General features: G+C 39.7%; 1 protein-coding gene across 2 annotated transcripts in view; it reads right to left on the reverse strand.

Annotated features, from left to right (window-relative positions):
- The window catches only part of Srr (Serine racemase), a 197,047-nt gene that overhangs the window by 63,305 nt on the left and 119,173 nt on the right, over positions 1-14,569 (reverse strand). For both annotated transcript variants that reach the window (XM_067136428.2, XM_067136427.2), the window contains exons 5-6: positions 4,983-5,145; positions 3,796-3,951 (exon numbers count right to left, since the gene is read on the reverse strand). In XM_067136428.2, the coding sequence (XP_066992529.2) occupies positions 3,796-3,951; positions 4,983-5,145 (319 nt within the window). The remainder of the gene's footprint in view (positions 1-3,795; positions 3,952-4,982; positions 5,146-14,569) is intronic.

The raw sequence follows: 14,569 nt of genomic DNA on the forward strand, positions 1-14,569 counted from the left end.
GAAGCAACCAGGACTGTGCTTCGAACAGTATCATACCTTAAAATATAGTTAACATTAACCACAATAAATTCTCAAACTCTGGTATCTATAGGCTTAAATGCACCCATTGTGGTTTTCTTATATCGGACAGACCGGACGTAGCTTTTTGACCAGATACCTTGAACACTACAGCGCTTCGAAACATAAAAAGTATTCCACCATGAGCACCCATATGGAAGAAACTGGTCACAATTTTACAACAATTGAAAAAGACCTTCAAATCTTGAAATACGTCAATAAAAGTAAACTTATGACAGAGTTTGAGAACATTTACATATTTTTAGACCAGTATTTTAATAGAAATCAAAATTTAAATGATACTTCAGAAATTAAAAGTTCAATAATCGAAAAAATTCCAGAACTACTCTCTCTTCGCAATATAAATAATAATAACTTTATGAGAATTTTTAATTATACAACCGCTAATAATATTTCCTCTGTAACAACAGCTACTGCTCTACCGCCCTTTCATGCGACACCCCCTCCACGAACATCTGACCCGCCCAAAGAATCGGTTGCCCCTCCACCTCACATGACTCACTTCCCGCCTCTACGTATACGTACATACAACACTAGAAGCAGCAATAAAGCTACTCGCCAGTTTGCTTCACGCAGCCAACGCTAGCGGACACCTCACACTAGTCCCAAGGGTAAGCCTCCTCTTTCATTTTTTTCTTTTCTCCTTCTACATTTTCCGTTATAACATAACTTCATTTTCCTCCCTTTTCTTTCATTCCAGATTTCAAACTCCAATTGTGCCATAATCTGCTTCATTCATCTACGGATTGCCTGAACTCTCTCTATATTCAAGATCGCAGTTACTCTTTAATTAGTTCATCATTGATGTTCTATGTTGTATACGTTTTTAATTTTATTGCTAGCACGTGAATGTGGACTAGTTCAACTTGTATTTCCTTCTGGCATTGTGATTCTCTCTCCTACAGAATTCGCAATTACCGGGGATCACGTCACATCAACCTCGGTTACGTCGTCATGCGCCTTTTGACTGGTTCTATTTGACTCGTACAATTCAATTAACTCTAATTCAACTTTTGTTTTTGCACAATTGTAAGAACTCCAAAGTCAATAATTAATCCACGCTTCATGCATTGACGTACATTTTAAATGTCTACAATATCTATTTTTGTTTTTTTACTTTAACAACCCCATGATTGTTTTTAACTTCACAGACTGCCATCGTTCAATGTATTTCACCACAAATTCTCGCTGTTGATCTGTACATACTGTTACTAATTAAGTCTAATGTTATCATATTACTTTTTATTACGACATTGTTATTCTTTTAACAATTTTGATCACTTAAGTTCAGGGCCCTGACCTAGTCTTTGTACATTAACAGCTGATGATGTTCGCAATGCCGAATGAAACATGTTCCGTTATTTAAGCCATTCTTTAAGACACCTCATGATTATTTTATAATTCAATGAGTGTATTATATTGTATTGAGTAGGTGGTTGTTAATAAAATAATTTTATAATTTTAATAGATTATCCTCAATACGGTTCTATTATGAGATTAATTACATGTAACAATATCATACCTTCCAGAATTTCTGTGAAAATGAGGAAGAAAGAAAAATAAACCTTATCTGCATCTTTCTTATGTCTTTGTGTGTAATATTTTTGCATTTTGAACCTGTATAAAGTTTACATAAAGAAGTGTTTTATAATATATATCTTAATATGACAGAAATTGACTGAAATAATTGCAAGTCAAGAGATGTTATGCCTAGGAAAATATTCAGTGGGAAAGTGTTAGGTTTCTTTACTACTGACCTGTGATGGCCCATTCTGAATCATGTTCTGATGCCCAGTCTGTTGCAGTAAGTGTGCCAACTTAGCATGTGTTTATTTGTCCTTCAACCCCACAGAAATACCTAATGTCTCTCTCTCTATCCATGTCCTATCACCTTTGAAGTGTCTGGCTCCATGGCTAAATGGTTAGCGTGCTGGCGTTTGGTCACAGGGATCCCGGGTTCGATTCCTAGCAGGGCCGGGAATTTCAATGATAATTGGTTGATTCCCTTGGCACGGGGGCTTGGTGTATGTGTCGTCTTCATCATCATTTCATCCTCATCATGATGCGTGGGTCGCCTATGGGCGTCAAATCAAAAGACCTGCATCTAGTGAGCTGAACTTGTCCTCGGACAATTCTGGCACTAAAAACCATATGCCATTTCATTTTTCCTGAAAATTTACTGGAAGAAAGAAACAGGTAAACATACCTCTAAATTTGTAAGACTTCCGGGTTTCGAGTGACTTTGATTAGAAAAACAACTGACTTGCACAAACAAAAGAACAACAGTTAAAATGTTACAAAAAATAAAGTATTTCTTCTCCTTATCAAAAATGATTTTGATCTAGTATCAACACACTCATATTTACAGAAGCCCTATATACAACTTATGGAGCCAGCTTTCTTAATGAAGGGAGAAATCATCATCTGACAATACTATCGTTCCTATTTTCATTTTCATGACTATATAATTTGATTAATTCACTTTCATCTGTACCATTATGGAGAAATATCTTCATGATTACTTGTAGAATATTCATTTGGGCATTGACATAATTGCTTTTATGGATTGTGTCATCTTACTAGCTGTATAACAAAGAGTGAAAGACTACTTATTGAAACCTTTGTTGAAAGAATTCTTCACCACAGTGCGATCTAATATAAAGATACCAATCTGGATCAATGACTTTTCAATACAAATTGTCAAGCCAGGTTTAAAGACCATTCTTTCCTTTCCCATCATGCAAGAAAAGGTCATCTCAAAGAGGGTGATATACCAAGAGAGAAGAGGGTGTGATTTACTGCCGTGCTTGGAGAGAAAGCATCAACGATTCCAAGAATTGGAGTGTCTCAGCGATACAGTTCCTCCAATACACATGAATAGTCCTGCCGCGCTGCAAGGCATACAGATCATACCAGATCATACAGAATGGGCAACTCCTTAACCACAGTTTGCTCTGATAGGTGGCTAAGTGCATTCGTCTTAAAGTGTTGTTGTTAACAGATCTAAGCAAGGCTGCCAGATCAACAGTAAAGAATAGGTATTGATCTTTGGCCCGATAACAGCACACAATATTAAGGATGAGATCGCTCATGACTATATTATATCTTTCATTCTGGTGGTTCTGCAGCTCTGCAGATCGTATTATGAAGCTGCGCCTGCTAATGATATAGCTTTACTTTTGGAAAACCGGGCGAGTTGGCCATGCGGTTAGAGGCGCGCGGCTGTGAGCTTGCATCCGGGAGATAGTGGGTTTGAATCCCACTGTCGGCAGCCCCGAAGATGGTTTTCCATGGTTTCTCATTTTCACACCAGGCAAATGCTGGGGCTCTACCTTAATTAAGGCCACGGCCTCTTCCTTCCAACTCCTAGGTCTTTCATATCCCATCGTCGCCATAAGACCTATCTGTATCGGTGCGACGTAAAGCCCCTAGCAAAAAACAAAACAAAAAAAACAACCTTTTGGAAATGCCGATTTTCACATCATACTTGCTGCACCACTCTTCAAACTCCAAGATGTGATCCTTCTATGACATGGAAAGGTTTCTTAGTCAAAATGATAAATACAGTATTAATGTTGAATAAATAATGTTACTAAAGAAAACCAGGGGTCTGTCCTTTAACATCCTTCATTAAAGAAAGAAGTTTCAGAGAAAGAGGTCTTCAAGCAGTTTTGGTCAAGTACATCCAGTAGGCTAAATAGTATATTTGTTACTCACCATTTTATCAATAAGAGGTGCAGCAGTAGCGTATGCATTATAACCAACCATTGGTACAGCCAAGCCATCAGCTAACGTTGGGTCAGTTGGGGTATGAATTGGTTTCTTTGCCTTCAGAGCATTTGTAAAACTTTGACATTTCTCAGATTCTACACCCTGAAACAAAAATTGATTTGCATAATGAAATAAGCTGTTCACATTTAGGTTTTGAAATAAATCTATTCCAATATACATCTTTAATTTGCAAAACTGTCAGAGCCTATAACCTCATATAGAGGAATTATACAACCAAACACATTTTGATAGGCAGCAAACACTGCTAAAATAGAGCTCTTTATATAGAAGTATATTACATAAGTGAACTCAATAACACAAAAAATATATTTCTGCTGCCCAACAAAAAATTAGCATATTAAAAAATTGGTGATGCAGGAATGAGAGACTGAAATATACAGTATATACACTGCCTGACAAAAGAATTGAAGCACCCAGAAGAAATGTTTGGATGTCAATGTAGCTTTGTACATGCACACATCATCAGCAGGTATGTAAATGATGTGACATGTAGAACGACCACCGGAGTACATTAGTATTGTTTGTGTTTGGTGTTGTTACCAGGCATGGTAGGGTATAGAAGGGGCGTGAACAGTGTCACATATTGAGTGATCATTGTGAAGGACATGGAGATGCCGCTTACTCATGTGAGACGGCGTTCAAAGCACTTGACAAAATTTGGAAGGGGCCTCATTGTGGGTCTCCATTTGGCTGGCTGGTCAAATCGTGAACTATCCAGATATATTGGGCATTTGGATGTGACAGTGGCCTGATGTTGGACTGCTTAGGAACGTAAGGGTAGGCATACTCGTCGCCAAGGTTCCAGTCAGCCATGTCTGACCACCACAAGGGAGGATCGCCGTATTGTACACCAAGCACATCGTAACCCCTTCACATCTGCACCTGCCATCCGAGAACAACCAATGAACTCCCTGTAACAATCTTTGTCACCTGCACCATCAGTCAGAGACTAGCAGCAGCCCTTTCATTCAGTTTTTTGTTGTCCTTTCTGGTGTTGAAAACATTTGTGCTGTGAGTTTCTTTCTTTAGAGTGTGAAGTGGATGTTTTTGTCCTGGATATTTTATTTAATTTATTCATCATACATTTATTATTTTAAGCCAGAATACTCAACTATTATTTTGACCTGAGGAGCAAGTGTCTTGACTGCAAGAGCTACACCAGCAATCATGCCACCTCCACCAACAGGTACAACCACTGCATCAATATCCTTCACTTGCTCTACAATTTCAAGTCCCAGGGTCCCCTGTCCAGCCATGATGTGTGGATGATCATACCTGCAAAAAATAAGGCAACAGAAAAGTACTTATTACCATTAATTCATATGATAATAGACAAAAAAAATGATGATTACCTTCTTGTACAATATACTGTATAAGGCGCATAACATACAGCTTTACCAAGCTTGATAGCTGCAGTCATTTAAGTGTGGCTAGTATCCAGTATTTGGGAGATAGTAGGTTCGAACCCCACTGTCGGCAGCCCTGAAAATGGTTTTCCGTGGTTTCCCATTTTCACACCAACACAGATAGGTCTTATGGCGACAATGGGACAGGAGTGGGAAGGAAGCAGCCGTGGCCTTAATTAAGGTACCTGTAATGAACACTCCCGAGTATCACTCAGGGTTGGCTCTTCTGATCCTCAGAGAGTATTCCCTTTGGTTTGATTTCTGCACCACTGGCATGCTGTTTCTTGTTAAAGCCTTCTCGGCTGTTTGCCAACACGTTGCTCAAGGACATCCTTGTCCTCTCCTTGGTTCCTCAATTGTAAAAGCTCTCTAAATGGGATGATTTTATCTCAATATTGTACATGCCTGTTCCAGCACAACTGTCCCTCCTCTAGTTTCTGACTGATAAGGGCAGTATTACATGATCCTCACACATGCTCAGTGCACTATGATCAGACAGAGTGACACCCACTGACCATCACAACATCTGCATCTCCGTGACATACATTTGCTGAATGTGCTTCTTCTGCCTTGCCCAAACTTCAGAGCCATAAATAAGGGCAGGTCTGAAAGAAAAACTACAACCTGTTTTCCAGTCAGTGACCAGGTCAGGGATGAATGAATGAAGCCCCATCTTGTAATGAGGATAGGACTTGTGCAGGCTGCCGAAGCCTAACGCACTCCTCTGGGGCAATGATTAATGACTGACAGATGAAATGAAATGATACTGGAGAGTGTTGCTGGAATGAAAGACAGGGAAAACCGGAGTACCCGGAGAAAAACCTTGTCCAGCACAAATCTCACATGGAGTGACCGGAATTTGAACCACGGAACGCAGCGTTGAGAGACCAATGTGCTGCCGCCTGAGCCGCGGAGGATATAAGGGCTAGTCTGGTGACAGTCTTATATGTATAGAGCCCGGATTATATGTACACTGACTGACAGAGCAAATGCAACACCAAGAAGGAGTGGTCAGAACTTTATGCCAATTGCAGGGTAGACTGACGTCACTGAGGTATGCTCATGATGTGAAATGCGCCGCTGTGCTGCGTACGTAGCGAACAATAAATGGGACACGGCGTTGGCGAATGGCCCACTTCGTACCGTGATTTCTCAGCCGACAGTCATTGTAGAACGTGTTGTTGTGTGCCACAGGACACGTGTATAGCTAAGAATGCCAGGCCGCCATCAACGGAGGCATTTCCAGCAGACAGACGACTTTACGAGGGGTATGGTGATCGGGCTGAGAAGGGCAGGTTGGTCGCTTCGTCAAATCGCAGCCGATACCCATAGGGATGTGTCCACGGTGCAGCGCCTGTGGCGAAGATGGTTGGTGCAGGGACATGTGGCACATGCGAGGGGTCCAGGCGCAGCCCGAGTGACGTCAGCACGTGAGGATCGGCGCATCCGCCGCCAAGCGGTGGCAGCCCCGCACGCCACATCAACCGCCATACTTCAGCATATGCAAGACACCCTGGCCGTTCCAATATCGACCAGAACAATTTCCCGTCGATTGGTTGAAGGAGGCCTGCACTCCCGGCGTCCACTCAGAAGACTACCATTGACTCCACAGCATAGACGTGCACGCCTGGCATGGTGCCGGGCTAGAGCGACTTGGATGAGGGAATGGCGGAACGTCGTGTTCTCCGATGAGTCGCGCTTCTGTTCTGTCAGTGATAGTCACCGCAGACGAGTGAGACGAGTGTGGCGTCGGCGTGGAGAAAGGTCAAATCCGGCAGTAACTGTGGAGCGCCCTACCGCTAGACAACGCGGCATCATGGTTTGGGGCGCTATTGCGTATGATTCCACGTCACCTCTAGTGTGTATTCAAGGCACGTTAAATGCCCACTGCTACGTGCAGCATGTGCTGCGGCCGGTGGCACTCCCGTACCTTCAGGGGCTGCCCAATGCTCTGTTTCAGCAGGATAATGCCCGCCCACACACTGCTCGCATCTCCCAACAGGCTCTACGAGGTGTACAGATGCTTCCGTGGCCAGCGTACTCTCCGGATCTCTCACCAATCGAACACGTGTGGGATCTCATTGGACGCCGTTTGCAAACTCTGCCCCAGCCTCGTACGGACGACCAACTGTGGCAAATGGTTGACAGAGAATGGAGAACCATCCCTCAGGACACCATCCGCACTCTTATTGACTCTGTACCTCGACATGTTTCTGCGTGCATCGCCGCTCGCGGTGGTCCTACATCCTACTGAGTCGCTGCCATGCGCATTGTGTAACCTGCATATCGGTTTGAAATAAACATCAATTATTCGTCCGTGCCGTCTCTGTTTTTTCCCCAACTTTCATCCCTTTCGAACCACTCCTTCTTGGTGTTGCATTTGCTCTGTCAGTCAGTGTAATTACATATCTGTTCCCATATGTAGCTACAAGAAAAGCTAAAAATGTCAGCGAATCACACTAAAAGGACCATTATTCCAGGAGTTTAAAGTTACATACTTTTACATATTTTGATGCATAATAAAATATATTTTGATAAGTATTACATATTTTAAATATTTTGAAGGATGTTGTGCATCTGAAAGAAAACACAATTCCTTTTTCACTAATTTTACATCAATTTAAGTTTTTTTTATTAAACGCTTGAAAATAGTTTAAAACGTTGTATATCTGTAACTTAAAAAAAAAAAACAAGTAAAGTGTTCTGTCAAAGAACGCATCACTTGGCTATGTTGATGGTTTGTACATCCCTTAAGAAGTAACAGTACAGTGTGAAGGGTGGGTCAATGACATGTCAGTGCTACTACGGAGAAAGACACAAAGTAAAAGTATGACAAACGTATTGGGTGCAACTCCCTGAAAATGTGAACGTATCTTCCAGTATCATTCCTTATTTGAAATATGCGCCAGTGACTTCATGGGAAGTGAAAGTTTTTTTCTATATATATAGGAACGTCCTAACAGACAGAAGGCATTCAATGACCACAGAAAATTTAGGAAAGAAAAAAAGTTGTTAATTGCGCCCCCAAATGAAAATTAGAGTTTGAATAACGTCTGCACTTTTAACTTTTTTTGGGTTTGTTTCCTTTTTTTTGTGTACAACAAACACATCATATAAAGTTTAGAAATTAAGTTACATACTTTTTAATTATTACATATTTAACTACATATTTTGTCAATTTTAGCTACATATTTATGTACATATTTCTTATTTTTATTCTACATATAATCCGGGCTCTACTTATATGTCTTACCTGTCAGCTTTATATTATATTATTAATTTTTCCTTCACCGAGCTCGATAGCTGGAGTGGCTTAAGTCCAGCCAGTATCCAGTAATCGGGTGATAGGGGGTTCGAACCCAACTGTCGGGCACCCCTGAAGATGATTTTCTGTGGTTTCCCATTTTCATACCAGGCAAATGCTGGGGCTGTATCTTAATGAAAGCCACGGCTGCTTCCTTCCCACTCCCAGCCCTTTCCTGTCCCATCATTGCCATAAGACCTATCTGTGCTGGTGTGATGTAAAACAACTTGTAAAACAAATGATCTTTTATACAAATGCATGTAATGAAAGAAATAAGGCAACATTTTTTTTTAAAATCTGCCATTTTGCAGGTATTTGGATTTGTATGACACATGAGAAATTCCAAAAATGTACATAGATTTTTAACAGGAATAGTTTTCAATTAACTCCCTGTGAGTAGGTGCAGTAGAACATATCAGTGGTATCACCTGCCTGTTGTTAAAGGTGACTGAAAGGGAACCGAGGAGTTTGCATCTTGGGAGCGTGGGTTAGTAACCACAGATCCCCTAGCTGAATCTAGCTTTACTTCCACTTACTTGTGTCAGATTCCTCGCCGTCATTTTTCCTATCCAACCCTCTTTGATCAACTCTTGTTCTTTTTCAACCTTGATAGTATTAGGTTTGCAAGGCCTAGAGCAGGGATGGCGAACCTTTTCCAACTAGTGTGCCATTTTAGGTCTGGATTATTATTTTCAACTGTCTACTGTGCCACTTGTTATTTTCATTTGTAATGCATACAACCCCCGCCCCAACTCACCATCGCCACCACCGACGTTTATCCCTAATTCCAAATTATGTTTCATAATATGTTATTACTTATATATATATATATATATATATATATTGCAAAATACCAAATACATGTAATTGCATGTTCCATAGTCGTATTTTGCGAATACCGAAAAAATACATAGTAGCTTTGTTATTTATGTTAGGTTCATAACTTGTGTTCACAACGTTCATTGTAGAAAATAGCTGCTTGCAGGCCTATGATGACCCAAACAAAATAAGTAGCGCTGTAGCAAGTTCCTTCATGGCCGAAAACTTTTGTGGGAGACTGTTCCACTGTTCGAGTATTAAGTTCTCCGGCTTCTGGAGAGAGTATTCACCTTCAACAGCACACTCGATTTTCACAAATGCTTCATCAAGTTGTACGACCTTTTTCACCCAAACATGCTTTCTAAAAATTTAGTCAACTCCATTTCTAAACTGTCAATATCTAATCACTAAAAAGGACTCATTTTTGCAATATGAGGCTTTGAAATAAAGTGCGATAGTTTCTCCAAATATCGAAATTGGGATAACTTCTTGGCAACTATTTGTCTTACAAAATTCACAACAAAAAAAACAGTTACTCACTAAGAATAATTACGCGATGCTGGCAACCAAAAACAATCCAAACTTCACTAATTCACTGATATGGGTGAGCGAATGGCTCGTCGGCTGCATCTGACATTTCACTTGACTTCCGAACCTATCAGTGTTGTATTGTTGCCACACTGCACGTTCGAATGGAACTAGAATTTAGATTTTCGGTATTTATTTTTTAAACGTGAAACTTTATGACTATGCGATGCACGAGATATGTATAGTCTATAGTACACAATGTACATAAAAATTTTAATATGTGCATGTGGCGTGCCACCGACATAGTGTTCGCGTGTCACCTAATGACACGCGTGGCATAGGTTCGCCATCCCTCGCCTAGAGAGTCTGTCATTTTCATGTCCTTCATGGCCCTTCCCTTTTCTTTTGTCGATACCTTTATTCTTCAAAGTGTTGGACCTCTTCCATTTTCCTTCTGATTACCATTAAGAGAGAATGGTTGCCCAGTTGTGCTTCCTCTTATAAAGTAATTGCCACCACCAACAGTTTTCATTTAAAATTTTCAATTAAATATTTTAGATCATGACTCCAATACATCACAGCACATTGTCATATAACTCCTTTTTCTTGCTTTAGATGAAGCAAATTTTTCTATTATATCTTTAAAAGTTTTTTTCTGAAGACCTTTCACCACCACAATTAGTGACCACCATACATAGGAATATGTTCAGAACAATGGATTTAATATTACAAGCTTTTATAATACCAAGATTTCATTAGCTTTGCATTGCTTTTTAATAGTTCCTTCTGATTGCTTTTATTGTCATTCAGCAAAAGTGCTAAGTGAACTTACTCTTCAGGAAGTACTTCGTTGAAATCCATGTTATATTTCTGCAGTAGTTCATTTGCTTTGGCTCATTTCATGATTGTCATGTCAATTCATTCTTATACTCACTGACTCACTCACCCCGTAGTCTTCTGAGGGACGTGAGGTTCCCGTGCCGATCTCACAATCCTCTTCCATCTTTTTCTATCTTGAGCCTGCTCTTCCCAGTCATAAATTTCGAGGGTCTGGCATACCTTGTTGATCTCCTTCTTCCAGGTGCTTCGGGGTCTTTTCTGTTATTCTGCATCCTCAGTACATGTCCAGCCCAGCGCAGTCTGTTGGATTCTATCACACCCATTATAGTGTGTTGTTGTGATAGGGTGTAAATATCATAATTAGATCTTTTCTGCCAGCTTTGAGAGATAGGATCAAATCATGGGCCAAATATTTTTCTATAAACTTTATTCTCAAAAACTTGCAACTGCTGTTGCCCTTTCTTGGTTACACTCCATGTCTCGGAACCATACAGAAGTACTGGTTGAATTATTGTATTGTAGATAATAATTTTTGCATTCCTTGTTAAAAACTTGCAGCCTAATATAGGGCTCATAGAGTAAAATGCCTTATTTGCATTCTTAATTCTAGGTTGGTGTTCCTGTTGCCTCCGGTTTTGCTCGTTAATTAATATACCAAGGAATTTAAACTCCTCAACTATTTTAAATATATATTTCCCAATCTTCAAAGGCAATCTGTCAACCTCCTCATGATTTGGTCTCTGTACAATTATGTAATGTGTCTTTTTATCATTTACCCGTAAGCCAATTTTTGCTGCCATTTCCTCTAGTTCCACAAATAACTGCCTAATTTCTAATTCATTGCAGCCAATAAGAACAATATCATCTGCATATGCAAGGACTTTATGTTGTCTCCCCAATATGATGCCAGCAGGTACAATAGCTAATTTCCTGATAATCCTCTCCAGTGCAATACTGAATAGAAGACGAGATAGTGCATCCCCTTGTCTCAGACCAGTTTTATTCTGAAACGAACTTGATTTTCTGCTCTTGAGCAAAACACAGTTAACATTATCATCCATACACAGTTTGCACATGTTAATTAATTTTATGGGAAAGCCAAACTCCATCATGATGTTCAACAGCTCTTTTGTATGGATTGAATCATATGCCTTGAAGAAATCTACAAAGAGATAATGAACCAACTCCTTGTGTTCCCACACCTTATCATTAATAGTCTTAATTGAAAATATGTTGTCTGTAGTGGATCTGTTACTACAAAAACCGTTCTGATAGTCCCCAATAACATTTTCAGCAAATAATTTTAAACGTTGTAAAAGAATAAAAGACAGAATTTTGTAGGCTGTGTTTAGAATAAAGATGCCGCAATAATTTTGAAATTTAATAATTTGTCCTGATCAGCAATTAAATTTCCAGATTTATCTCTCATAATACTTGATCTTGGTTGAAATCCTTTATGAACTGGGACAATAAGTGGTTCTTTTGGAATAACTTCATCGTGCCATATCCTTAGAATGATCTTATATATGTATTTATGTCATTTTTTACTCCACCGTATTTAATAAGCTCAGCAGAAATGGTGTCACTACCTGAAGCTTTATTGTTTTTTAAACGTATAATACGGTACTCTGTAATACCTCTTGATATGATGGCTCTGGTATTTGTTCTTTTGATGGGGAACTAGATGGTTTACCAATGCAGATTTCTGGATCATCACACTTCAGGAAGGAATCGAAGCATTGCTTACAGTAATTTAATAATTTGTTCTGAGCAGCAATTAAATTTCCAGACTTATCTCTCATAATACTCAATCTTGGTTGAAATCCTTTTTTTAATTGTGTTGACAGTTCCATACATTTTGCAGACGTTCCTGTTTCTGTAGTCATCTTGGATTGATTCTATTTGTTGTCTCAGGTAGACTTTTTTCTTTCTATGAATTAATTTACTACATTCTTTCTTTTTTCTCCATATAGTTCCTCAACATCTACATTCTTATTAGACTGCAGCAACTTATTACACCATATTGCCACTTCATTAACTGCATCTTGACATGCCTCATCGAACCATTTCTTTTTTTTTTTTACTAACACCTTTTGGTATCACTTTCATTGCTACTGTTGTCATGATTTGTTTTGTGTTATTCCACATTCGTTCACAAACTCCGTCATTTGTTTCATCAATGTCTTCTGTAGGATCTTCTCCCAGAATATCAAATCTGTTTGCAATTTCCACATTATACTTTAATCTTTCATCCTCCTGCTTCAGTTTCTCAGTGTCAATTTTGCATCTTTCCTCAGTCTGTGACTTACACGAGGTTTTAAATTTAAATTAAACAGAAGCAATTATCATATTGTGATCAGATCCCATCTGAGCTCCTCTGTAAGCTCTGGTATCAGTTATGGAACTTCTATGCCTGTTATCAAATAGTACATGAGCTATCTGATTGGCAGTCTTACCATCACACAAATACCATGTTTCCTTATGTATTTGTTTATTTAGGAAATTGGTACTCCGCACATTCATGTTTTTAGATGTAATTTATTCCACAATTCTAACAAATCCTCATAAAAGGAATCTTTAATGTGATCATCCATGTCATCCATGGCAGTTCACCAGTGATATGTTAAACCATTTAGAATGTACTCTCAAATAGCATAGTTTTTCATTCACATGTTCAAAGGACAGCACTGATGATACTAGTGAATTTTGGACACAAAATGCAGTACCAAATTTGTGGGGTCCAGTTTCTTCACCACTCTTAAAAAGTGTATACTTCTCCATGTCCTGTATACCATTACCTAATAATCTACTCTCTTGAATTGCAGCAATCCCCATTCTATACTTCTCAAGCTGAGGATTTTGAAGGATCCAGGTTTATACAGGGTTCTTACATTCCAAGTTCCTATTCGTAAAGCTGATTTCCATTGCAGGGTCATCATATTTTGGTATCCATTCTTATTCATCCGAGGCAAATATGAGATATTCGTAACAACCTTTTTTTTTATTATTTTTTTTATTACGCAATAGAGCCGTTAACCCTATGTGCAACCCCCAACCTGGAGGGCCAGAGACTTTTCTGTTTTCTGTCAGGGTTGCCATACCTTTGCCAAGTAGTCCCAGTTTTAAGGCACCAGGTACTTGCCCTCACTCCTTCTATTAGAATAGGATTTGCTGGTTATAATGTATAGCAGCCAAATATTTCTTGAGTTTTAGCAGGTACTTACTCGACATGGGTGCACCTCCCCAAGGTTGGAATACCCATTCAGGTCCATAATGGAGTGGTTTCCCGTTCCCTTCCTCATCCTATGCTATTGGCCATCTGGTGGCTCTCCTGTCTTTAGGAGTAGTTTCTCACTCCAAGGGCAAGAGAGTGCCCTTCCTTCTACCTGCTCATTCACCCTCCTATGAGGCTGTTGGCATTTGGTAGAAGGTGGTCTCCTTATACCGGGAGATACTCAGTCCCTGCATTTGTTAGCCCGACACTTTGTGAAAGAAGAGCATGGTTTGTGATCGCTGAATTGTACTGTACTTTCAGCCAAGTGTTAAACAATGTAACTATGATACTGTACCACAATTATAGGTAGAGAAGTTCAGGAATATGGGCAAGAAATAAGTAAATAAAAGATGAAATATAAGAAAAGACGAGGGGCTTAGTTCTTCTGGGTGTCCTTGAGGCCGAGAATTGTCAGGTCCTTCACCAGCTCATCCATCCAGTGTAGCCATGGCCATCATAGGGGATGCCTGGTATTAGGCTTCCCGTCGAGTGGCTTCTTCAGCAGTCTCGCTTCGAGCATGCGGACTA

The sequence above is a fragment of the Anabrus simplex genome, chromosome 1 (genome assembly GCF_040414725.1).
Source record: "Anabrus simplex isolate iqAnaSimp1 chromosome 1, ASM4041472v1, whole genome shotgun sequence".
NCBI lineage: Eukaryota > Metazoa > Arthropoda > Insecta > Orthoptera > Tettigoniidae > Anabrus > Anabrus simplex.